The sequence below is a fragment of the Ictidomys tridecemlineatus genome, chromosome 10, assembly GCF_052094955.1.
Source record: "Ictidomys tridecemlineatus isolate mIctTri1 chromosome 10, mIctTri1.hap1, whole genome shotgun sequence".
In the NCBI taxonomy this organism is placed as follows: Eukaryota; Metazoa; Chordata; class Mammalia; order Rodentia; family Sciuridae; genus Ictidomys; species Ictidomys tridecemlineatus.
In genome coordinates, this window is record NC_135486.1 from 139,114,374 (window position 1) to 139,140,135 (window position 25,762).

At 45.8% G+C, this 25,762-nt stretch overlaps 2 protein-coding genes across 9 annotated transcripts in view; one reads left to right on the forward strand and one right to left on the reverse strand.

Annotated features, from left to right (window-relative positions):
• The window catches only part of Dnaja3 (DnaJ heat shock protein family (Hsp40) member A3), a 31,189-nt gene extending 17,571 nt beyond the window's left edge, over positions 1-13,618 (forward strand). The window contains exons 9-12 of one of the 2 annotated variants that reach the window (XM_005337731.5): positions 915-1,030; positions 1,629-1,726; positions 11,749-11,862; positions 12,492-13,618. In XM_005337731.5, the coding sequence (XP_005337788.1) occupies positions 915-1,030; positions 1,629-1,726; positions 11,749-11,849 (315 nt within the window). In that variant the 3' untranslated portion in view covers positions 11,850-11,862; positions 12,492-13,618. The remainder of the gene's footprint in view (positions 1-914; positions 1,031-1,628; positions 1,727-11,748; positions 11,863-12,491) is intronic. The other variant, XM_013364052.4, reaches the window with a different exon arrangement.
• Positions 12-24,513, reverse strand: Nmral1 (NmrA like redox sensor 1). 7 transcript variants are annotated; one of them, XM_078024898.1, is made up of 6 exons: positions 24,146-24,509; positions 21,294-21,532; positions 19,858-20,107; positions 18,796-18,986; positions 9,194-9,256; positions 12-224 (listed from the first exon to the last, which is right to left on the reverse strand). In XM_078024898.1, exons 1-6 carry the CDS (start codon positions 24,183-24,185, stop codon positions 198-200), a joined length of 810 nt encoding a protein of 269 aa, XP_077881024.1. In that variant the 5' UTR covers positions 24,186-24,509; the 3' UTR covers positions 12-197. The 7 variants fall into 7 exon arrangements, with proteins under 7 accessions (XP_077881024.1, XP_077881019.1, XP_077881020.1 ...); XM_078024893.1 differs by lacking the exon at positions 12-224 and adding an exon at positions 5,117-5,797 and having other exon boundaries at positions 24,146-24,513; XM_078024897.1 differs by lacking the exon at positions 12-224 and adding an exon at positions 5,640-5,793.
• Positions 24,514-25,762: the final 1,249 nt, after the last annotated feature.

Here is a 25,762-nt window from a genome sequence, read left to right on the forward strand (position 1 = left end):
TTTTTTTGCTCTTTATTCTGAATTGGGAAATGGTTGATATGCATCCTGATACCTGTGATCCTCCGGCATATTGTGTATTCTGGTTTGGAGATGGGCACTAGGAGCTTTGGGCTGTTCCTTGAGTGAGAATCACAGGCCAGGAAGTGACTGGAAAACTCTGGAGAGCAGGTCCTGGCTGGCTTCCCCTTCTCTGTTGTTCAGTGGGTCTCAGGAACTGAGTGCACCTATGATACAGAAGTGTATCATTGTGGGCTGGGGTTGAGGCTCAGTAGTAGAGTGCTTGCCTCGCATGTGGCATAAGGCACTGGGTTTGATTCTCAGCACCATTGACAAAAAAGGTCCATTGACAAAAAAATATTGAAAAAGAAGTGTATCATTGCAGTAGGTGCTCTTTGCTGTTTCCTTCAATGTCTGGCAACAAGAGCAAATGCCTCTGGGGCTACATTTCTTCTCCTTGACCACTTCTGATTTCAGTCACACATACAATGATAGCTTCCTATGCTCACCCACACCCCTTACCCCTTCCTCCAGGTCCCACTATTGTCTTTATTTACCTAGGACCTTCTTTAATCTCTGGGTGTAGGGGACTTTGGAGTGACTTGCCCATGGAGATAGTGTCCATTGGCATCCAGCTCATAGAGGGCCAGGGAAGTATAAACCCAGCCTTGCATCCTGTGTTGGCTTTTTCTCTTCCTAGGTCTCACACTCACTCTTGCTTACCACCCAGAACTGCCCCCAAGTCCTGATTGTAGGCTGTGCCTCATGGACCCAGTTCAGCCAGTTTCCAGGTGATCACAGGCTTGCTCCAGTAACCCAAGTGCAAGGAGTCCTTTCAAGATGGCCTTTGTGTAGTGAAAAGGTTTACTTTTGGGCAGCAGGAACCAGGGAGCACCACCACTTTCTTTTCTCTGTAGATTCCCCCTGGGATTCAGACAGACCAGAAGATTCGCATGACTGGGAAAGGAATCCCCCGGATTAATAGCTATGGCTATGGTGATCACTACATTCATGTCAAGATCCGAGTTCCAAAGTAAGCACCCTAAATAGACCATAGTCACCTACCAGCCCCACAAACGCTTGTCCCTCACTTATCTACCAAGCAGGTGCCTGCTGAGCCTTTCACCTGCCAGGTCCTGCCCCAGCAGCTCAGATGCCCCATATGCTTTTGGCTTATTGGTCATGTCTCCATAAGTCAGATGTGTCCAACCCACTTTCCCCATCTGCAAATTGGATGTAATGAGTCCACCTTGTCAAATGACACATAAGAGATGCTTAGCACTTGCTGTATTGCTGTGGGCACCCAGGGCAGGGTATGCCCATCTGCTCTTCTGGCCCTCATTCTTTTTTCTGAGATGAATTAGATAATTTCTTACCTGTTTCATACACACACTTATAAGCCCTTCTTTGCCCCTAGCAAATTGTGTCATAGCTGCAGTGACAGTTATTTATAAAGAACTTAGGGTATTTTAGGAGCTCTTCTTTGTAAGAGCTTTGAGCTTCATAGGAGCCAGGATCTCATCACTAGCTCAGGTGTCCGGTTTGGGTCTGGGTCCCACGTTTCTTACATGCTGTGAGGGAATGTGGCTGCATGTGTGTCCTAAGAGATGTTTACTGTGCTTGGTCTACAGGAGGCTGACAAGCCGGCAGCAGAGCCTCATCTTGAGCTATGCTGAGGACGAGACAGATGTGGAGGGGACAGTAAATGGTGTCACCCACACAAGCACTGGTAAGGGGTCTGGAGGTGCAGACATGAGGGGGCCTCTGAATCCCTTAGAGGTTGGATAGGCAGCATGTTTGGGTTTCCACTTGGGTCTTCATGAAGCCCCTAAAAAGCTCTGTTGAAAAAGGGGAGCTGTGGGTAGAAATAGCTGGAGCGGACTTGTGGCCTCTTCCTTTCTCTGTGTTTGTGTGCTGAGGACAGCACTGGAGTGTTTCCTGTCCCAGGCAGCTCTGTGTGTCTCAGAGCTGGTATTCTGAGTTCTAGGATTGGTTCTGCCACTTGCCTTGTGACCTTGGGCACATACTTCCATGAAAGTTTCTCACAACAGTGTTAAGGAACAGATGAGCCAGGCAAGGTGGTGCACACCACCTATCATTCCAGCCATTATGGAAGCTAAGGCATGAGGATCAAAAGTTCCAGGTCAGCCTGGGCAACTAAGACCCTGCCTCAAAATAAAAAATAGAAATGAAAAGGGCTGGAGATGTAGTTCAGTGGTAAAGTGCTCTTGGGTTAAAGCATCAGTAAAATTTTTAAAATTTTTTTAAAGGGGATGGGATGCAACTTAGTGGTAAAGTGCCCCTGGGTTCAAACCCTAGCACCCAAAAAGTAAAATAAAGGGGCTGGGGATGTGGCTCAAGCGGTAGCGCTCCCTGGCATGCGTGCGGCCTGGGTTCGATTCTCAGCACCACATACAAACAAAGATGTTATATCTGCCGAAAACTAAAATGTAAATAAAATATTTTTTTTAAAAAAAGATTACAGATCAGGGCTGAGAATATAGCTTAGTCAGTAGAGTGCTTATAAAAAAAAAAAAAAGTAAAATAAAAAGACAAATAGAACAGATTTGTGCTTTTCTGGGCTAGAATACTTCACCGGGATTCCAGAATGTCTTGTAAACAACAGTAACCACAGGGCAGGAAAAACTGAAGTCAGAGTTCAGTCTTTCTTTTAGAGCAGGGTAACTTTGAATTCATTTGGCAGGGAATAAATATGTCACACTGAATGCAGAGATCCTGCCATTGGCAGTTTTGTTGAATGTTGGTGGTTTAAGAGAGCATATTTGATACTAGACTATTTCAAAGAAAAAAAGTTCAGATTTTTTATAGAAATGAGATTAGAAATCAGTACAAACAGGAATGTTTCAAATTAGTGTCACAAATTATCTCAATCCAACTTAATTCAAGTGAACTGAAACTTCTTTGCAGATTTGATTTATTTAATCTTTTGCATATGTGGCTGTATGTATGAGTAATGTAACCATGTCATTATATTGTTTAAATATAGCTCATTATACAAAGTATTAAAAAAGAGAGAGAGCATATTTGCCAGTCAGAGCTTCAACAATGGCACCCACAGCTGCTGTTCCTCTTCTTATGGGGGTTGGGGACCTTGATTGATTGGGACTCAGGTCAGGTCAGGATAGGCTGTGCCCATGAGGTCAGTGGCTCAGACTATGCATGTTTCTTCCTCATTGCATCAGTTTTTGTCTGGATCCTGGATGGAGTTCCCAGAACTCAAATGGTCTTAGAGCAGATGTTCAGAGCTGGGAGCAGATTTACCAGTGAAGTAGAGGGTTGGGCACTAAGCTAAGTCCCCAGCCTTTTTTTTTTTTCCCCTCTTTTTTTAGACAGGGTTTCACTAAATTGCTTCAGCTACTGAGTAGCAGGTATTATAAGCATGTACCACTGTGCCTGGCTTGTTATATTTCCTGAACTAATAAAAAAGTGGCACTGGTTATTCTACAAAACTCTGGTATGCACCTCTTGCTTCTTCCTTAAACCTACATGTTCCTGTAGTTGTGTGGTATGTGACATTTGTTCTGTACCCAGTTGTCCTCCTTCTCTCCTGCCAACAAGAGGCCTCATGGTTGGCTAGGTATGGCCTTGGTGGTATTGGTGTTTTAACATGTTACAATGTTGGGTATTAAGCTAGGAGCAATGACACATTCTTGTAATCCCAGCTACTCAGGAAGGTGAAGTAGGAGAATTGCAAGTTCAAGACCAGCTTAGTAAAACCCTGTCTCAAAATAAAAAAACAAGGGCTGGAGATGTAGCCCAGTGTTAAAATAACCCTGGATTCAATCCCCAGGACTAAAAAGAAAGGAAAAAAATTATTGGGAATTTAGTGGCTCCCACTTGTTTTAAATCTCCCCTGATAGCTTGAGAGTTGATTATGTAGTTTGTTTGTGAGTGTCCTTGGAAACTTCGTTATTTTTGTGGTTCCTAGCCCTGATGGCCAATTCCCTCATTCTACCAGGATTTATTTGGAGCCTCCTGTGTGACAGATGTCAGCTCTTCTTTTTGAGATTCTTTTTTTTTTTTTTTTTTCCAGTTGTAGATGGACACAATACCTTTATTTATTTATTTTTTGTGTGTGTGGTGCTAAGAATCAAACCCAATGTCTCACCGTGCAAGGCAAGCGCTCTGCCACTGAGCTACAACCCCAGCCCTCGAGATTCTTTTTTTTTTTTTTTTTTAAGAGAGAGAGAGAATTTTTTAATATTTATTTTTTAGTTTTTGGCGGATGACACAACATCTTTATTTGTATGTGGTACTGAGGATCCAACCCAGAGCCACACGCATGCCAGGCGAGCGCGCTACTGCTTGAGCCACATTCCCAACCCGCTCGAGATTCTTGATGACATTAATTTTGCTGAGTTTTGTTTAACCTCTGAAAAGTTGCTTATAAAGTGAAATGGGTATACCAAATTACATTTATTTCTACTCACTTCTTTTTTTAGGGGAGAGTACCAGGGATTGAAATTGGAGCACTTGCCCAATGAACTACAACCATAGCCCTATTTTGTATTTTATTTAGAGACAAGGTCTCACCGAGTTGCTTAGCACCTTGCTTTTGCTGAGGCTGGCTTTGAACTCATGATCCTTATGTCTCAGCCTCCTGAGCTGCTGAGATGACAGACTCTTTTTTTTTTTTTTTTTTTAAAGAGAGAGTGAGAGAGGAGAGAGAGAATTTTTAATATTTATTTTTTAGTTCTCGGCGGACACAACATCTTTGTTGGTATGTGGTGCTGAGGATCGAAGCCGGGCCGCACGCATGCCAGGCGAGCGCGCTACCACTTGAGCCACATCCCCAGCCCGACAGACTCTTTCTATTCACTTCTATTGTCATTTTCAGAGATGCATTCCAATGGGAACTTTGGCTCCCAGCCATAATTTTGCAAAAGGCATTTAAGAATTTAGAATTGGGGCTGGGGTTGTAGCTCAGTGGTAGAGCACTTGACTTGCATGTGTGAGGCTGGATTCAATTCTTAGCACTGCATATAAATAAAAAAAGTCCACTGACAACTAAAAATAATTTTGGGGCCTTTTTTTAAGTTTTATTTTATTTGTTTTTTATACATGACAGTAGAATGTGTTTCGATTCATTGTACACAGATGGAGCAAAACTTTTTATTTCTCTGGTTGTACATGATGTAGAGTCATACCATTTTGTGCAATTGTACATATGCCAGGGTAATGATGTCCATCTCATTCCACCATCTTTCCTACCCCCATGCCCTCTCCCCTCCCCATACTCCCCTTTGCCCTATCCAAAGTTTCTCCATTCTTCCCATGTCCCCCACCCCGCATTATGGATCAGCATCAGCTCATCAGAGAAAACATTTGGCCTTTGGTTTTTTGGGATTGACTTACTTCACTTATTAGCATGATATTCTCCAACTCCATCCATTTACCTGCAAATGCCAATTTTATTCTCTTTAATGCTGAGTAATATTCCATTGTGTATATATATTACAGTTTCTTTATCTTTCATCTATTGAAAGGCATCTAGGTTGGTTCCACAGTTATGCTACTTGAATCAAGCTGCTGTAAACATTGTTGTGGCAGCATCACTGTAGTTTGCTGATTTTAAATCCTTTGGATATAGACTGAGGAGTGGGATAACTGGGTCAAATGGTGGTTCCATTCCATGTTTTCCAAGAAATCTCCATACTGCTTTCCAGACAGAATAGTTGTACCAATTTGCAATCCCACCAACAATGTATGAATGTACCTTTTCTCCCACATCTTCGCCAACGTTTATTGTTGTTTGTATTCTTGATAATTGCCATTCTGACTAGGGTGAGATGAAATCTTAGGTTAGTTTTGATTGGCATTTCTGAAATCACTATAGATGCTGAACATTTTTTCTTTTCTTTTTTTTTAATAGTTTTTTTAGTTGTTGGTGGACTTTATTGTCTTTATTTTTATGTGGTGCTGAGGATTGAACCCAGTGCCTCATGCATGCTAGGCGAGCACGCTACCACTCAGCCACAAGCCCAGCCGCTGAACATTTTTTTCATATATTTATTGATTGATTGTTTAATTTCTTCTTTAAAAAAAAAAAAAAGGATCTAGAGTTGGGCCAGGTATGGTGGCACACTCCCACACTCCTATAATCCCAGCAGCTTGGAAGGCTGAGGAAGGAGGATCACAAAGTTCAAAGCCAGCCTCATCAAAAGTGAGGTGCTAAGCAACTCAGTGAGACCTTGTCTCCAAATAAAATACAAAATAGGGGATGTAGCTCAGTGGTCAAGTACCCCTGAGTTCAATCCCTGGTACCCCCAACAAAAAGAATTCAGAGTTGGACCTGAGTGTGATGGTGCACATTTATAATTCTAGCTGCTTGGAAGGCTGAGAAAGGAGGTTCACAGGTTTGAAGCCAGCATAGGAGATGTAGCAAGACCCTCTCTCAAAAAGAAGATAAAAAGGGACTGAGGGGACCAGGGTTGTAAAGCGCTTGCCTAGCATGCATTAGGCACTGGATTCAATCCTTAGCACCGCATAGAAATGAACATAAAATAAAGGCATTTTGTCCATCTACAACTCAAAAAAGAGAGAGAGAGAGAGAGAGAATATGCTGTTGGTTTGCTACCTGTTTGTGGGTAGGCCTCTCGTTAGATCATGAAAAAAGTTACTTCTGCAATCTACGTATGAAAACATCATAGTTCATATAATACCCATTTCTGAGCAACTACACTAATAATAGGCTTTATTTATTTAATTAGACTGGGTCAAGCATTCAATAAAACTAAAGTTGTACCATAAGCAGTTTGCATTTGCTTAGTAATGGTTTGTGGGATAAAGGTACTAGAGTGCTACTGATAGAACCCAGTGCCTCATACATGTTATATAAACACTCTACCACTGAGCCATATTCCCAGTCTTCATGTCACTTTTTTTTTTAATATTGGCAAGCACTATGCCACTGAGCCACAACCCCAGCCCCTACTGTCACTTTTTAATAGCCCTTTGAGGGTATAGCCTAACATGTGAGAGGCCATGTATCCCCACTATACACACACACAGAACTTTCTATGTACTCGTGATTTGGAGCATCATTAGAAAGCCTAGTGAGAGATGTTGTAGGTACAGATCAATGTTTGCAGATACAGATCAATTCCTGGGTGTCTTTGAAGACTTGCTTTCATCACAGGAAAAGGGTATATATAAGTCCAGTGGAAGTGTCTAGGCTTTAGGTCTACATAAAATAGCCTAAAGTTGTTTTGTTGTTTTTGTTTTGGTGCTAGTGGTGGAACCAGGGTTTTGTGTATGCCAAGCACATGCTCTGCCACTGAGCCACACTTTCAGCCTAAAGATTTTAACAAATTTAATATCTCTTGGTTATTTTTGTGTCCTAATGCTATCAGACTCTAGTCTCTCTTTCAGCCTATGAAGCCAGAAGACTGTAGAATATTTGGGAGCTCAGCACTGTCAGTGCTCAGTGGGTACATCTGGCAAAAAGCACAGGCAGTGGGGTAGTTTGCAGTTACTGTGTGATTTTTTTGAGTTAGGAACACAATGTGGTTCATTGTTTTGAGTATAATTAATTCTTGTGGACACATACATTTATTTAGCTATAAGTTAGAAACATGTTCTGGAGCTCAATACAAGTGATTTTGGAATTTTCCACACCATTTTTATGCTCCTGGATGTCTCCTTTACGCAAGGTGAAAGTAAGAGGAAGGTGAGGGAGAAGATATAGAAAGTGGGAGGCAGTCCTGAGCTGAGTCAGGCTGTGAGTGTGGGTTGCCCCTCTCCACTGTGGGGTGGCCCCTTTCTCAGAAACCAGATCCTGGAGTCCTTTTGGCCTTGGTTCCTGCACAAAAATGTCCATTTAGCATTAACTACAGTCTGAGAAATTATATATGAAGAGATGGGGCCCCTATCCTCATCAAGTGTACTCTGTAACTGGGGAATTTAGAACAAGCATTGAAAAACTTTGCCTACAACAAATAAGTGTTAGAGGGCTGGGGATGTGGCTCAAGCGGTAGTGCGCTCGCCTAGCTTGCGTGCGGCCCGGGTTCGATCCTCAGCAGCACCACATACCAACAAAGATGTTGTGTCCGCCGATAACTAAGAAAAAATAAATAAATGTTAAAATTCTCTCTCTCTCTCTCTCTCTCTCTCTCTCTCTCTCTCTCTCTCTCTGTCTCACTCTCTCTTTAAAAAAAAAAACAAAAAAAACCCAAATAAGTGTTAGACCTTTATCTGTCTCACTCATTCTCTCTCTCTTTTTAAATATTATTTAGTGTAGTTGGACACAATACTTTTATTTTATTTATTTTTATACGGTGCTGAGGATCAAACCCAAGGCCTCACACATGCTAGGCGAGCCCTCTACTGCTGAGACTCAACCCCAGCTCTCTCTCTGTCTCTCTCTCTCTGTCTCTCTCTCCCTTTTTTTTTTTTTTTTTTTTTTGTGTGTGTGTGTGTACCAGGGATTGGACCCCAAGGCACTTAACCACTGAGCTACAGCCTCAGCCCTTTTTATTTTTTATTTAGGGCCTTGCTAAATTGCTAAGGCTGGCTTTGAACCATCCTCCTGCCTCAGCCTCCCAAGCTGCTGGGATTACAGGTGTGTGCCACTTCATCCAGCTCATTTCCTCTTTGTGTCCCTGGCACCTTGCCCAGTGCTTGGCACAAGCCTGACTCCACAATAACTTTGGATGAGTTTATCTGGATCTGTTTTCCTAACCATTGGCTGGGAAGTGTCTGAGGGAGAGATGAGCATAGAAACCCTTCTCCAGGAGGCACAAATGGTGTGTTGGGAAGACTCCTGGACCTTCACTAGACCCTGTTGTATACCAGAAGCACTGTGCAGCCCTTTCAGCTAGAACCAACTTCCAGTGGTGCAGTTCCTGTTTTTGTTTTTATTTATTTATTTTTTAAGTGCATTGTGTACCAACCTTATTTAGAGAAGCTTTGGAAGTAAAGCTCTCACATTTGTGTCCTGAGTGGCCCGGATATCCTGTAGGGACTCCTTCTTCTACCCCAGCTAGTTCTCAGGCTCAGAGAGAGAGAGGAAGTAGTGTATTTACAGACCTGATTATCTGTATGCTAAAGTCAGTTCTTCATGTCTTTTGATGTCTCCACTAGTAAGTCCTATTCCTGAAGAAGCCTGTTCCCCTTGAGCCCTATTTAAAATAGAATTGGGGGGCTGGGGATGTGGCTCAAGCGGTAGTGCACTCACCTGGCATGCGTGCGGCCCAGGTTCAATCCTCAGCACCACGTACAAAGATGTGTCCACCAAAAACTGAAAAATAAATATTAAAAAATTCTCTCTTTCTCTCTCTCTCTTTAAAAAAAAACAAAAAAAGAAAACCCTTCTCAACCTTTAAGCTCCAAATCAAATGTCACTGCCTCCTCCCTCTCTTCTTAAAAAATAAAAATAAAAAAAATAAAATAGAATTGGGGCTGGGGCTGGGGTGTAGTTCAGGCCAGTGGTATATGTAATGTACTGGGTTCATCCCCCAGTGCTGCAGAAAATAAAATAAAATAGAGCTAAGAGTGCTACTCCAGGAGTAGAAGGTGAGAAGAAGAATCTTTGCGTACATGTCTTTTTGTTTTGTTATGACGAATTGAACCTGCGGCCACCTGAGTGCCAGGCAAGCAGTCTACCACTAAGCTACATCCCTAGTCCTTTTTATTTTTTATAGGTTCTCACTAAATTGCCAAGGCTGGCCTTGAACTTGAATTCCTCCTACCTCACAGTCTAAATCAGTGGATTACTCATATGTGCCACCATACCTGGCTTGATTTTTGTTGTGTGGCGTGTGTGTGTGCGCGCGCGCGCGCACATGCGCGCGCTCTCTTTGTGCCACTAACCAGCTAACCAGGTGCTTGTTCTAGCTCTCCCAGACCTTGACCACTGTGGCTCAAGTACAGCTGTGACCATGGAGCACAAGCTATTTCTTGTCCCACTGTCCATCCTGCCTGGGCAGTGCAGCACTGTGCAAACCTAGGGGCTGCTATGGGCATAGCACTGGAACACTGCAGTGTCTCTGAACACAGGGATGTTTGTGCTCATCCCTAGTGCTGGGGCTCTTGACCTTCTCTGCATAGCCATTTTCCAGGGATTAATGAAAGCTCTCCCACAGGGATGTGTTTTGGCATCAGAAATGTAACTGTCTCCTTGGTTTAAGAAAAGAGTCCCCTAACTGTTATCCTTTTCACCCAGGGGACAAGGAAAGTGGGCGACAGCAGTTGCTGACTGTTTTTGTGCCCCACTTGATTAGTTAAGAGCTTGAGTCGGGATATCAGATAATCCATATCCCAGCTCTGTTGTCAGTAAACTGTGAAGATTTAGGTAAATCATTACCTCTCTGAACTTCAGTTTCATCATCTGTAAGCAGGAGATAATAGTAGTTAAGAGCTACTTCAGGGTTGCTATGTGTGTTTGAATGAGGTCATGTGGGTAAAGCCTCTGGCATAATACCTAGCACATATGAGAAGCTCCATCAGCAACAGTTCATAATTTGCCACACTCTTATTGCACACCAGGATTTGCTCTTCACTTACCAAGGACATTAACAAAATTAAAAAATCCTGTTTGCCCTTGTCTTGGGAGGCATAGGAGTAAAACTTGTGGTTTGTGGATACATTGTGTTAGAATCCATTTTGTAAGAAGGGGATGGGAAGAACTGAGAGAGGCCTCACTTGGCTTCTTGACCTCAAGGCAGCTTCTGAGGCATGCTGTGTGCTGTACAGAGCCAGGTCCTCAATGTGCAGCTCTTAAACTTGGACGTGGCCCCAGTAGTTTTGACAGTTGCCTACATCTCAGTGTGTTGCTTGGGTCCCCATTCCTTCTCTGAGGACGCACATGAGCTTTGAGAACATGCTAGGTCAGAGGAACGATCCTTGGTCCCACTGTTTTTCCTGTACCCTAGGGACCCTGCTCTACCCCTGCTTGGGGACTGTCACTCTGAGCTATGGGCTTCTCATTCCAAGGCCTTGTTTGATTCAGACTAAGCTCTTGGGGACTGACCATTTTCACTCTGTTGGCACAGTGAGAATATGCCCTGCAGTTAGAACACTCGGGCTATTGAGACCTTATAGATCCTTAAAGTAACACATCTTTGCAGCACCTCCTTGGGAGTCCTGGCCTGGGACCTAAAGAAACATCAGCCCAACTGCCCTTTCTCCAGAGCAGCGGGGGTTATAGGTACTAGGTGTGAGGAGGTTGCTTGGGGAGACATAGACTCCCCACAGGTGTTGTGATAGATGAAATGAAATGTACACATCAGAGGGATCAGTGAGGCAGTGGGCCCCTCACTGCTAGGGGGTGTGTTTTGGCATACATGCACAGTATGGAACCTGGTTCAGTAGTCCTAGAAATAGGATCTTTTCTTTGTATTACTTGCCTTCTGGCTAGTTGGGCAGATGGTTAAGAGCCTAAGCTTTGGAGATAGGCAGCTTGGGTTTGAACTGAGCTCTACTTCCTGTTAGCTGGCTCTGTGTCCTTGGATAGAACACCTACCCTCTCTGTGTCCCTGTTGTTTTTTTGCCCATCTAAATTTACCTATAAGCTTATCCTAAAGATTACAATGTGTGTAAGTAAACTGTAGCTTGACCAGTTGAGACAGCCCTTGCCAGCTTGGGAGTGGTCCCCACTCTTCTAGAGGTGGTGCTTGGACGTTTCTCAAGTGCCAGGCCCCTGGCAACCAGGTGTGGGTAGGTGGGAGTCCGGGATGTGACACCCGGAGGTGTGTGCCCTTGACCCCGGTTCTTTCTGCTGTTTGTGCCCAGGTAGCAGGACCATGGATAGCTCCGCAGGAAGCAAGGCTAGGAGTGAGGCTGGGGAGGACGAGGGATTCCTTTCCAAACTTAAGAAAATGTTTACCTCCTGATATCCCAGCCGAGGTAGGAAAACTTGTGAGGTCCCTTCCCTTTGTTTCCCTCTATGAACTAATCACTGTTTTCTCTCACTGTAACCAACATCATACCCCATACCCAATCAAAAAGAGCTAGAAGAGATACTACTTGAAGGCATGGTAAATCTAGCAGCCTCTCCACCCATGGGAGCAGAGTGTGGCAGCCACTTAGTACAGGGCTGAGCCAGGCTGCAGCAGCCAGCCTCTTGGGTTTGAACTCAGTTCAGACTCTACTGGAGAGCTTGTGTTTGGGGAGGCTGCCTCATGATGCTCCTACACCAGTTCCCAGGGGTTCTCTGTCCCACAGTGGTAGGACCAGCTTGTCCATGGTCACAGAGGACAACTTGTGGTGGAGCCAGGCCTAGAACTCAGATCTCCTCCACTCCCCCCCCCCTTCATGGCTGCCCATCCTGCCTGGGTAGTGCAGCACTGCAAACCTGGGGGCTGCTGTAGGTATAGCACTTGCAGTGTCTCTGGACACAGAGACTTTTATGCTCATCCCTGGTGCTAAGGACTTTTGACCCTGTCTGCACAGCCTCTTCCCAAAGGTGAATGAAAGCTCTCCCACAGGGATGTGTTCTGGCATCTGACATGTAACTGTTTGTCTCCCTGGCTTAGGAAAACGGTCCACTGGAAACTAGGCCAGGAGCAGCAGCCTCTTCTGGTGGCCAAGGCACCTCAGAGATGGGAGGATTCCTGAACAGCAGCCCTGAGACCTGGCCTACAGAGCCCTCAGGACTGCCTGGCAACAGCAAAACCATGTGACAGCACCTCTACAGGAAAGGCCATGGTGGACAGCCCCTGGACAGTAAAATGTAGCATCCAGGGGCTAGTGGAAGTTTCCTGTCCATGGGTAGGTGAATTGCCTCTTTTGGCTCAGGCACGATAAGGCAGTTGGACTCTTCTTGCAGTACTAAAACTCAAATCTGGAATCAAATGTGGAAATCGTAGTTAGTTAAAAGAATTAAAGGCCATGCTCACAGCTTAAAAATGAAGCCTTAAACTGTTCCAAGTTGTGAAGTGATTAATTTCTCTCACAGCAAACCTCCAGAGGTCCCAGAATGAGTCCTTCTTGACAGGTTGGCTTCCCCAGGAACCGTCCTCCGCTAACAGCCTCTGCAGAGACATCAGTCACTCCTCTTGGAGTTGGTTTTTAATTCCTCGAGGTACCAAGCCTCTGGAAAGTGGGTGCTGGGGGCCTGGGCAGCCACACTGAAAGGCCAAAGGATCCTGGAGGTTCTACTCGTCATTTGTCCCGCTGTCTGGGCAATGGGAGTGGAGGGCCTCCTGCCGTTCTGAGCCATGGCAGCTGTAGCTCTGCTGGGCAGACCTGGCTCACTGAGGTAACTCAAAAAGCCTTACCTCAAAAGGCCATGTCAGCCCAGGGGCCTGGTTCTCCCCACTTATATGCATGTTCAGATTACTCAGTGCTGAGAATCATTGTCTTTTCCTATGTGTTTGAAGAAGAAAGCACAACCTCAGCCAAGAAGGTCGCACCATGCAGTCAGAGCAAACGCCCTGTCTCTAGACACTGCTGGTAGCATGTTGTGGTTTCTGCATTTCAAGGACCGCAAGCTAGAGCTAACATAATGCAGGTTAATGAAGAACACTTCTCAGTAGTTTCCTTTTTTCTCTTTATAATTTACAACATTAAAGCATTTGTTAGGGTCTGATTTAAGAATGTAAAGTGATTATGTATTAATGTAAATAAGATTGTCTACTGCAAAAGATATTTAAAACCTAAATTGTGGTCATTTCTTTGAGTTTGGACAGCCTTCTGCATGTGGCTCAGCAGGGGTGACTTGAGTCAGTTGGCTTCATCAGTGTGGTCAAATCCTTCAGAACACAATGAATCAAGGGCACTGACAGGGCTGATGGTGGGTTTTTGTTTGTTTTTTCAAACACTAAAATTTCTGCTTAGGCTTACTCAGGTGGCTAAGGCAAGAGTCTTGAAATTGCAAGGCTAGCCTTGATGACTTAGCAAGACCCTATCTCAGAAGAGGTGGCTCAAACCTGTAACTGCAGAAGAATCACAGGTTCAGGGCCAGCAACTTAGCAAGACCCTGTCTCAAAATAAAAAGTGCTTATGAGGTAGCTCAGTGGTAGAGTGCCTTTTGGGCTCACCCTAGTACTGAAAAAGAGAAATGTGTATCATGATTTAACTAGTCTGGCACTCAGCAGACACCTGGTCCCTGGCACACAGCTCATGCCCGCCCCAGTGGTCTAGGCTGAACAGGAAGGTGTTGGGATTGTTCCCTGAGCTGGGTAGAGATGGGGTAAGAGTCATGTATAAAGCAGGCTCAGAAGTTTAGTGCCGGCATGGTGGCACATGCCTGTAATCCCAGTGGCTCAGGAGGCTGACGCAGGAGAATCAAGAGTTCAAAGCCAGCCTCAGCAATTTAGTGAGTCCCTAAGCAACTCAGAGATTTGTCTCTTAAGTAAAATAAAGAAAAGGGCTGAGGATGTGGTTAAGTGCCCCTCAGTTTAATCTCCAGTACCAAAAAAAAAAAAAAAAGTGACATTTGGTGAACTTGGATACTTGCCAGTATTTAATTCAACAGGTTTATTGCCTTCCTGCTGTGAACGTGCAGTGGGCCAGGGACTACTACACAAGCCCTGGAAATGCAGTGATAGGTTGGACAGAGTGTCAAGAAAGTATAGGTCTGTCCCTGGAGAAGTCAGCTGGGCCTAATTCACATTCTGTCCTTGGAAAGTATAAGTCTGGAGTCTTTGAAAGAGGAAGGTGGAATTTTTGGCTAGAGACACCATTGTTGCTGTGCTGAAGCCTCCTTCCCTCGTGGTGTTGAAAAGTGGCCCTGGAAAAACTGCAGAATTAAGTGCTGCTTCCAGGATTAGGGTTGGTTTATTTCTATGTGGCTCCTGAGTTTTGTTTTGAGATTTCTTTGCTCCCTTTCAGATGGGCTGGGGTGCAAGAAGATGTATTTTAAATACAAAAATGGCTGCTTGGGAGGCTGAGGCAGAAGATTCAGAAGTTCAAAGCCAATCTGAGCAATTTAGCAAGACCCAATTTCAAAATAAATAAAAACTGGCTGGGGGTGTGGCTGAGATAAAGCCCCCTAGGTTCTATCCCTAACACACACAGAAAAGTTATCTCCAGGACACTGAGCCTTTGGGGGTTGAGAATAGAAACAGAGGTAGATGGTTAGTGTTTGCTAAAATATTGGGAGGGTGGGCCAGGGAAGGTGCAGTCAGAGTAGACAAGGCCAACTGGTCTCAGCCCCATCCCCACTCAAGCCCCTGCTGATTCTGTCTCCAGCCTGAGCTGCCCTCCTCACAGTCAGCCCTGTTGGTTCCTCTCACTGGCCTTTGCATCCTTCCCTATCATTGGAACCCCTCAGCGAAAGTGCACAACTATCTTCCAGCCATCTGTGCCAAGACTGACCATCCTTCCTGTCCAACAGCAGTGTGGACACACTGAAAATGGACCATGGCAGCTTGACAGCTTTACAGAGGCATTTTCAATCACTCCTGCTTATCAAATCTGTACTTATCTTCTAAGTGTGACTCTTTAAGGGCCATAAGGGGGCCATTCACACACTTTATATAGGGCTGGGGGATGTAGCTCAGTGGTAGAGTGTGGGGAGCCACACTGAATGACCCATGCCTTCCAGTCCTGAAGCAAGGGGCTCTGACCAATCACTACATTTGTGGTGACTTGGGCATTGTCCCAGTAGGTAATGCCTACATCTGAAGAGCAAAGGCATCTTCAGATGTAGGCATTACCCACGAGGGTTGAGTTACACTCATGTGTCCCTTGTAACCCTGCCCCTTCTGGCCTTTTTTAGATATAACTTTCTAAGAACAAAGAGTCCCCTCAATAAAATCTCACTTCCGAATGTGCTCGTTCTCTGTCGCTAGTCTCTCTTGACTTTCTCTTGCTCTCTCTTTTGGAAAGCCTGAGGCCAAGAGCAGAGAAGCCATCCTGAAGCTTGTGAAAAGGTAAAGTGTGTTTGTGTTTTATTTGGTGTCCCTGCAAATTCACGCGAGCGATCTTAACTTCAGCTGCCCGCACAGGTTGAGGGTGCCAGTAGAGCACTTGCCCAGCAGGCACAAGGCCCTGAATTCCATTCCCAGCACTGTAAAAAAGAAAAATAAATAAAAAGCGTAGAACTTTAAAAAGTCTACAGTTCTGGCCAGGCATGATGGAGCACACAGATAATCCCGCCAACTCTAGAAGCTGAAGCAGGAGCATCACAAATTCAAGGCCAGCCTCAGCAACTTAGCCAGGCCCTAAGCAATTTAGTGAGAACCTATCTGTAAAAATAAAAAGGGCTGAAGATGTAATTTAATGGTAAAGCACTCCTGGATTCATTTCCAGCACACACACAAAAGTCAACAGTTCTGAGGTGTCTAGGGCATGGCCTGCAGCCTTAATGCCTAGAGAGTGAAGAGTGAAGGGGCAGTGGTTTCTCAGCTACAGCCAAGGGGTAACCTGGGGAATCCACAGCCACTCCCCACCCCCACCCCCACCCCCTGCTGCAAACCACATCCTCATACATATGTTTAGAAATTGTTTTACTTTGAGATAGGGTCTTGATAAACTTATTATGGTCTCTCTTATGTTGATGAGACTGGCTTTAAACTTGCAATCTTCCTGCCTCAGCTACTGGGATTGGGCATGCTCCATCACAGCCCATCTCACACCTGCTTTGACTAAACGTTTTTATCATGGCACTGGGGATTGAGCACAGGATCTTGACGTGGTAGGCAACGTTGTAACACTGAGCTACACCCCTACTTCGGTGCTTGCCTTAACTTTAACATTCCCATCTTCAGTTACCCACAATCCCTTCAGCCAGACCCCACGTGGTTACCTTTCCTGCAGGGGGACAGAGACTGGGCCCCAAACTCAAGCATTTGATGCTTCCTGTTAGAATTTTCATGCTGTTTGTGTCCTAGCAGCTGCCACCCCAAAACAAAGCCTTTTTCTTTTGGAAGCCATCTGTGAAAACAGTGGTTTTATTGAAAAAAATATTTTGTGCACAAGAAATAATTGTGCCTTTGGGCCTCCCATCTCGTGACTTGGAGCTGCAAAGTGGGTAGGTCACAGCTGGGTGAAGTCCCCTTTGTGCTGCTCCAGCCACTGATCCAGCGTCCGGGCCTTGGGGTTGAGCTGCAGGGTCAGCTCAATGTTTCGGTCAGGTTTCAGAGAGTAGAAACGGAACATGTTGGCCAGGTCACGGGCCCCAGGAAAGCCAAGCCTCTCGTAGTCTTCAGGAGTTGTCTGGAAACAGAGGGAGGCTACTATATCTGGCCTCCTCCAACACACAAGGGAGGCAGGTGGGCTAAGGTCTTCCTACCTGCTTCACCCAGAGCTGCTACTAGCCTCTTGGTCACCAACTGGGGTCCTCAACACATGGTCACTTGAAAACATTCTACTTCAGAGATGAAGTTCAGAAACCACAGTTCCTCAAAAGCTACCTGATTAGTCAGTTTAAAGACTGTTCAAGATCATGAGATCTTGACTCATGAAAGCTTTTGGGCTCCTTCCAAATGAGAAGTCTGCAACATTACTTCCATGCCTAAAAGCCAGAGCTACTCTCCTTTCCCTCCCAAACTGAACCTTACCTCCTCAGCCAACCTAACAGCCCAACCCAGGCCTTTGTTGCTCTCTTTAAAAAAAAAAAAAAACATGGTGGGAATGGGGTTGTGGCTCAGTGGTAGAGTGCTTGGCTAGCATGTGAGAAGCCCTAGGTTCGATTCTCAGCACCACATATACAAAGTTAAAAATTCATTGGCAACTAAAAAAATATTTTTAAAAAAATAAATAAATAATACATGGTGCTGGGTGCAGTGGCACACATCTGTAATCCCAACAATACAGGAGGCTAAGGCAGGAGGATCACAAGTTTAAGGCCAGCAACTTAGTGAGATCTTGTTTCAAAATAAAAGGTCGCCTGGCATGCGTGCGGCCCGGGTTCGATCCTCAGCACCACATACAAACGAAGATGTTGTGTCCGCCGAGAACTAAGAATAAATAAATAAATGTTAAAATTCTCTCTCTCTGTCCCCCTCTCTCTCTCACTCTCTCTTAAAAAAAAAAAATAATAAATGCTAGGTTGAAACCACCTGTTCTTTAAAAAAAATAATAATAATAAAAAAAAATAAAAGGTCTGGGAATATAGCTCTTCAGTCTCACTGTCTAAATGAACAAATAACACATGGCCACTTAATATACATTTTCTAGGCACTAGGCATTCTGCTAAGAAAGCCCTAACATCAATTATTTCATTTAGTCCTCACTGCAGCACAAGGTGGAAGCTATAATATATCCATTTGACAAATAAGGAAGCAGACAGGGGTCAGGACAGGTCCCAAGCTCACATGTTGAAACTGAGTCTGGGAACCTGGCCCCCAACTTCCCCATTGCTGCTCTGAGGGTGACTTGCCCTAGAAATTGTTTCCCATATTTTCTTAATGTCTTCTGTAATGCAAACAACAAACATTAGAAAGAAGGCACCCAAGGGTCTGGTCAGGAAGCCTGAGGGTCAGTGGGGAGAAGAGGAGATGGGAATGCCTCCTGCCCACCCAGGCAGGACAAGAGGGACAGGGTTAGGCCTTTCTATCCTCCCCACTTGCTCTTCTTCAACACACGTCCTACAGAGAAGCCCAGTGGGCCCTGTGTCTTTAGCCTGCCTTGCCTAGGTTTCTACTGTCCTTTATGAAAATTTGTATCCTTGGTCAAAACACATAGCCAGAAATTTCATTCTGGTCACACAGGAACAGCACAACATGTTAACCATGACAATGGATTTAGATTTGCCTCGCTCGTGGGGACAGCCCTAACTACTACTTCCCTAGACCCAAAAAGGCCCCTTTGAGAGTTAGAAGGACCTGTTGAGGCTGTGGAATTGCCTGGCAAGACCTGGGACCTCACCCACCCCAGAAGGGAGGAGCCCACCTTGGCATGGTGCACAGTCTTGCCCGTGTGCTTGGTGAGCAGGGCGGCATACTCCTCTGCGGTGTGTCTGCAGGTGCTGAGTCCGATGTTCTGCCCGATATATGCTTCTGGCATCTTCAGCAGGCTGAGCACCACAGGACCCAGGTCACTCACAGCCATACCATCCATGGGGATGTCACCCATGGGCAAGTCTGGGGGGTGGTGGGTAAAGAGACATGCTGGCATGGTCAGAGCCCAGAGTTAGTCTACTGGGCACCCACACATATCAGCACTAGTCAGTGTCCAGGTGTGATGCCAGGAGCCCTTGGGTCCTTCATCAGCCAGCAAAAGTGGTGCCTTTACAAATCACCCAGGAGCCTGAGGGGATGAGTCCAACTCAGAATCCTTGATAAGGTGAACTTCTCACAATAATTCTGCAAACTCTAAAGGGTAGTACAGCAGGCCACATGGGCACCAGACTCTGCTTACCAGGTGGGCTAGGCTCCCTGGCAGTGCCTATGTCCTTACATGAGGGTAGTGGCATTAACACTCAGTGTGAAGAGAGGCTAGCTGAACCTGGCCCCTCCCACTCTGGCCTCCAGTGCATCCTGCTCTAATCTGACCACCAACTGGCAGAACGTAAGTTGCCTGAGGTTCCTTCCAAGCCAGAGCCCCTATTTACAGACCGGCCAACAGGCACAAAAAAGACCAGATGTTCCCACTGAAATCTACAATTGAACCCTACCATCCAAACCTTCCTTTAAAAATTTTTTTTTGCAATGCTGGGGATCAGGACATACCACTGGGCCATCCTCCCAACCCCCTTTCCTTTCTTTGAAGAGGTAATAATAACAGTGCTGCTGTCTGCAGTTATTATTACTTGGAAAAATCACCCAATGGAGAAATCACCCATCAATACCACCTGGTTGGTTTCCTCACTGTCCCTGTGGAACAGTCACAGGCCCAATGTGAGGGAGCCAGGACTTGGGCCCAGAACAATCTTGACAGTAAGCCTGCTTTCCTCTACACCTGCAGTTTCACAGTCAGAACTCTGCTTCACTGTGTTTGGGAAGGGGCACTCACTCAGCAGATAGCTCTTCCCATCTGGGGCTTTCTGAGGCAAAAAGTAGGAGAGGAGGTTCTCAAAATAGCAGGGCAGCCGCACACTGGTCATGGGAACGCCAATGTCTCGGAAGTATTCTTCCACCTCCCCTTTGCCGTCAAAGTGGCCTGCTGCCAGCCTCCCAGCCGTCAGCTTCCTGATATTCTCCAGGCCACTGTAGACCACGTAGCAGAGGCCCAGGCGCTTGGCCAGATCAGCCAGCAACTTTCCCTGGTGGACAGGAGAAATCACAAAGCTAAAAGGAAGATGCATGTCCCTGACCACAATCTTCTACCCTAGCTCTAATCCCAGAGTTGCCACATCTGTGAGGCTAAAAGCTAGGCTCATCTATCCCAGAGGAAGCCCCCTCTTCCAGAATGATGCTTACCCCCAGCACACACCCATGAACACAGAATTGTAAGGCCTGAACCACCAGGTTCTGGAGTCACCTTTCCACATCATTCAGGTGGTTCTCAATGGCAACCCACAGGCTCAGGGAGGGAATGTGGGTTGGGCTGTGAGGAGGCCCACTCAACTTCCACATCAAATCTCTGCTAGCCTGACCATCCTGTCCATGGAACTCAGCCCACTTCCTTGGAGATACCTGAGGTCTACCTCGGAGGTACTGCAGCTCCTGCTAAGTGCACAGCTGCTGAGGTTCTAACTCTATTGAGGCCTTGCCACACACTGGCTGTACCTCCAGGACCAGTGATGCAGACATTCCAACCACTGGAAAAACATGACACATGCCACATGAGGTTGTGAGAGGATTAAATGGTGGCCTCCAAAGAGATATGCCCATGTCTGCACCCCTGGAAAATTGTGAATGTGACCTTATTTGGAGAAAAGATCTTTGCAGTTAGGGATCTTGAGATGAGATCATCCTTGATTAAGCAGATAGTCCCTAAATGACAAGAAGAGAGGAGACAGAAGGCAGGGGAAGATGGAGGCAGAGACTGGAGCGATGTACCCAAAGCCCAGGATGGCCTGGAGTCACCGGAAGCTGGGAAAGGTGAGGAAGGATTCTCCCTGCAGCCCTTGGAGGGAGTGTGACCTGGAGGACACCTTGATTTTGGACTTCTAGCTTCTAGAACTGTGAGCTAGATTTCTGTGGTTTTAAACCACCTGGATTATAATCACTTATTACAGTGACTCACACAGGTTTCTCAGGATTACTGACTGAGAACAAATGCCAACCAGGGAATTTGTTTTTGTCCACTGTGTGCTGTGGCTGGATGAGGTTGGTCCCCAAGGGTTCCTGTGCCAGAAGGCTGGTCCCCCATCAAAGCCTGAACAGCAGCATGAAGAAGAGGGGAAAGGCAAGTCAGAGTTGCCTCCCAGGACCAGCTAGGATAGAGCGCTCCCAAGATGAGCTGCTCCTGGCCCTGACCCTGGCCTCCCTCCTGCCTGCCCTCACCTGCTTGACCTCCTGCTCCTGGCTGCAGTTCTCCCAGTAGTTGGTCACAATGAAGGTGGCATGAGCCCCGGTCAGGGCCGACTCCATGCTGGCCTCGTCATTCTGATCTCCTTTTACCACTTCAGCACCTTGCAGCCTCAGCTCCTTTGCTGCCCTCTGCTCAGGATCCCGGGTCACCACTCGAACCCTGAACATCCCATCTTCCAGAAGCGTGCGGGCCACTGAGCCCCCCTGGGCACCTGTGAAGAGTTCATAAAGACCTCCACATCGGGCTGGGATTGTGGCTCAGAGGTAGAGTGCTCACCTAGCACGGGCGGGACCTGGGTTTGATCCTCAGCACCACATAAAAATAAAGGCATTGTGTTGTGTCCATCTACACCTAAAAAATAAATATTGAAAAAAAAAAAAAAAAAGACCTCCAGCATCACATCTTCCCATCTGGGCTTTCTGGGGCAAAAAAGTAGGAGGAGGAGGTTCTCAAAACAGCATTGGAGCCCAGAAGGGAATGGTTACCACAGCAAGAAACACCCAGGAAATCTTTTCATGCATGATGTTCATTAAAAGATTAAAAATAACAGCTTTACAGAGATATAATACTATAATATTCACCTCTATCAAGTGGTGTTTAGTATATTCACTGAGCTATACAGCCATCACCACCATCCGATTCTAGAACATTTTTTTCACCCCCAAAATAAGCTCATGCTTATTAACAATCATTCCCCATTCCTCTGTCCCCAGCCTTGGCCAGTTACTAATTTACTTGTCTCTATGGATTTTGAGCACTTGCCGAGCAAGCTCAAAGTCTCGGGTTCAATCCCCAGCACCAATAAATAAATAAATACTGAAGTTAAAAAAAAATTGAACTATGGAATATTTCACTTGTATAAAATGATGCATCAATAGTCATGAGCTACCCTTTGGTTTAAAAAATAAAACATCACTGCTTAGCATAGTGGTGCACTGCTGTAATCCCAATAGCTATTCGGAAGGCTGTGGCAGAGGGTTACAAATTGGAGGCCAGCCTGGAGAACTTAGCAAACCCTGTATCAAAAATAAAAACGGGGGGGGGGGGGGGGGGGGGCTGGAGATGTGGCTCAAGCGGTAGCGCGCTCGCCTGGTATGCATGCAACCCGGGTTCGATCCTCAGCACCACATACCAACAAAGATGTTGTGTGCGCCGAGAACTGAAAAATAAATATTAAAAATTCACTCTCTCTCTCTCTCTCTCTCTCTCCTCTCTCACTCTCTCTTTTAAAAAAAATAAAATAATAAAATAAAATAAAATAGGGCTGGGGATGTTGCTCAACTGGTAGCACGCTCGCCTGGTGTGCGTGCGGCCCGGGTTCGATCCTCAGCACCACATACCAACAAAGATGTTGTGTCCGCCGAGAACTAAAAAATAAATATTAAAAATAAAAAAATTTAAAAAAAAAATAATAAAAAAAATAAAATAAAATAAAAAGAGGGGCTGGGGATGTGGCTCAAGCAGTAACGCACTCACCTGGCATGCGTGGGGTGCTGGGTTCGATCCTCAGCACCACATAAAAAAATAAAATAAAGATGTTGTGTCTACCGAAAACTGAAAAATAAATATTGAAAAATTCTCTTTCTCTCTCTAAATAAATAAATAAATAAATAAATAAATAAAAAGAGTTGGGTGTAGTGGTGCATGCCTGTAATCCCAGTGGCTGGGGAGGCTGAGGCAGGAGGATTGCCAGTTCACAGTCAGCCTCATCAATTTAGCCAGGCCCTAAGCAACTCAGCAAGACCTTATCTCTAAATAAAATACAAAAAAAGGGCTGGGGATGTGGCTATATGGTAAAGCATTCTTGGTTTAAATCCCTGGTACCTAAAAATAAAATTTTAAAAAATTAAAAAAAACAACTGGGGGTGCCCCTGAATTCAATTCTCAGTAAAACAATGATAATAATTGATTAAATTAAAACAACCAAAAGGGGGCTGGGGATGTGGCTCAAGCGGTAGCGTGCTCGCCTGGCATGCGTGCGGCCCAGGTTCGATCCTCAGCACCACATACAAACAAAGATGTTGTGTCTGCCGAAAACTAAATAAATAAATATTAAAAAAAAAAAAAAAAAAACCAAAAGGTAGAAAATAAAAACCATCCCTCAGGTTGGGGGATGCAGCTTAGTGATCTAAGCTAGTCTACCATGCACCAGGTTCTGGCATCCATCCCCAGCTAAATAAATATATATGAAATATAAAAAAACAGGTACGCGCAAAATACAATGCTACCAACTGAAAAAATGATACCTACTTGCATGAGTCTATACAGTTAGAAAGCTCAAGAAACTTGGTAACTGATGGAACAGTAGGGAGCGGAAACTTAATTTTGGTATCTAGAGCGATTTTTATTTCAAGTGCTGGGGATCGAACCCAGGGGTACTTTGCCACTGAATTTTTAATTTTATTTTGAAAGGAATCTCACTAAGTTGCCCAGGCAGTCCTCAAACTTGGCGATCCTTCTTCCCCAGCCTCCGGGAGTCACTGGGATTACAGGGGTGTGCCAACAGGCCCGCCTGGAACATCGCCCTCATCACTGTTACTTTGCTCTAAGGTGCTGGACCACGGAACTACAGCCCCAGACCCTTCTATTTTGAGTCAGGGTCTTACTAAGGTGCCCTGGCTGGTCTCCACCTTGCAGTCCTCTACCACGGGCTCCCGAGTTGCCGGGATCACGGTGCTAACATTTTAAAAGGTAACTCCAAGGCAATCCTCCCCCTGCGCGGAACCCTCCCCCGCCCCCCTGCCCCAGAGCCGGCTCCCGCGTCCGCGCCGCGCTTCGGCCTCCGCGCCCTGCGCGCTCGGGGCCCGCTTCGTGCCTCGCTCACCTGTGGCTCCAAAAACGACCACCAGCTTCTTGGCGTCCATGAGGCGCTAGCGGGCGTGAAGCTACCACGAGAGGCCCGGGTTGGTAGTGGCGCCGGATTCGGGGGGGCAGGGTCTCGGCGCCGAACGCAGCGCGGGGCTCGAGGTAGGCCAGGCCCAGGCCCGCCCCCAGCCCCGGGCGCTTTCCGGCGCGGGGACCCTCCCCCGGCCCGCCCACCGGCAGCAGCCCGCGGGTCCCGTCTCCCTCCCCGGCTGAGCCCTGCAGCCGCCCGCAGCTCCAGCCGCTCCAGCAGGCCCCCGCCCCGGAGCTTCCCGCAGCCCGCGCGGAGCGTGCGCCGCGGGGTGCGGAGCTGCTGTGACCCCGGCGCACGTGGCGGGAGGGCGCTGCGCTGGATTCCAGCCCGGGAAAGCAAGAAGAGAAAAAAATAATAATAATGATAATTCTCCTCTTTATCTTGCGTGAACTTGTGCATTTTCAAATCCTGGCTGTCACCTAAAGATAATTTAAATCTAGGTTCATGACTCTAGCCCGCCCTGAGTCCCTATTTTGTCTGCCCGATTTGCCTGATTTACTTTTTTTTTTTTCTTTTTCATTTTAATGTCAATTACTTTAAGGATTTAGGACATGGACTGTCAAAACCTGAGCACTTTCCACCTCAAAATTTTCCAAAACAGCAGTAAAATCCTAACAATATTTGAATACGATTTTAAAATCATCATAGAAACGTTTAAAACCATTGTCTCAGGCCTGACTCACTTTTGAAGATGTCACCGCTTGCACGGGATTTTTTTTTTTTTTAACAGAAATGTGCGATTTCTTTGTGTTCACCCTGTCATTCTGCATGTGTGAAGTTATTGATGAGTGGCTCAAAGTCCTCATTTTCCCATTCATTCTTTCATCCATTCGCTCATTCCAAAGTGTGGAATGAACCTCTAACCCGCTGGGATTACAAGTGTGTGCCTCCAGATCAGGTCTGGAGGTCTGTCCTTCACCCTTGATTCCTAGCACCGGAAATGATTTGTGGGACAAGGTAGAGGCTTCAAACATTTGCTGGTTGACTTCTAAACACCTACTGGATGCTGCAGCCTACTGGTCGCTGCACTTACAGTGGAAATCAAACTAAAACTGAGGCTATTTTCCTTGTGATCTATTGTGATCTAGCATTTAACATAACCCAGAAGTGTTTTTTTTTTTTTTTTAATTTAATCAGTTATACATGACAGTAGAAAGTTCTTCCATTCATTGTACACAAACGGAGCAGAATTTTTCCGTTCTCTGGTTGTGTATGAAGTAGAGTCTCACCATTCCACCATTCCTTCAATTTTACACATACCTAGGGTAATGAAGTCCCTCTCATTCCAACGCCTTTCCTACTCCCTGCCTTTGCTCCATCCACAAAGTTCCTCCACTCATCCCATGCCCCCCATTATGGATTAGCATCCACTTATCAGAGAAAACATTAGGCCCCTGTTTGTTTGTTTTTTGTTTTTTAATATTTTTTTAGTTGTAGGTGGACACAATGCCTTTATTTTTATGTAGTGCTAAGGATCAATCCTAGGGCCTCACACATGCTAGGTGAGGAGCCCTGCGTAAGAGTCAAGAAACCAGCCCCCTCTGT

Coding starts and splice junctions, on each gene's coding strand:
- Nmral1 (XM_078024893.1), bottom strand. CDS start 24,185: ATGGACGCCAAGAAGCTGGTGGTCGTTTTTGGAGCCACAG. Junction 18,987..19,857: donor TGGGAAGAGCTATCTGCTGA/GTGAGTGCCCCT, acceptor ACCACCCCCCAG/ACTTGCCCATGGGTGACATC. Junction 5,798..9,193: donor CTGGGCCGCACGCATGCCAG/GTGAGTGCACTA, acceptor ATCTCACCCTAG/TCAGAATGGCAATTATCAAG.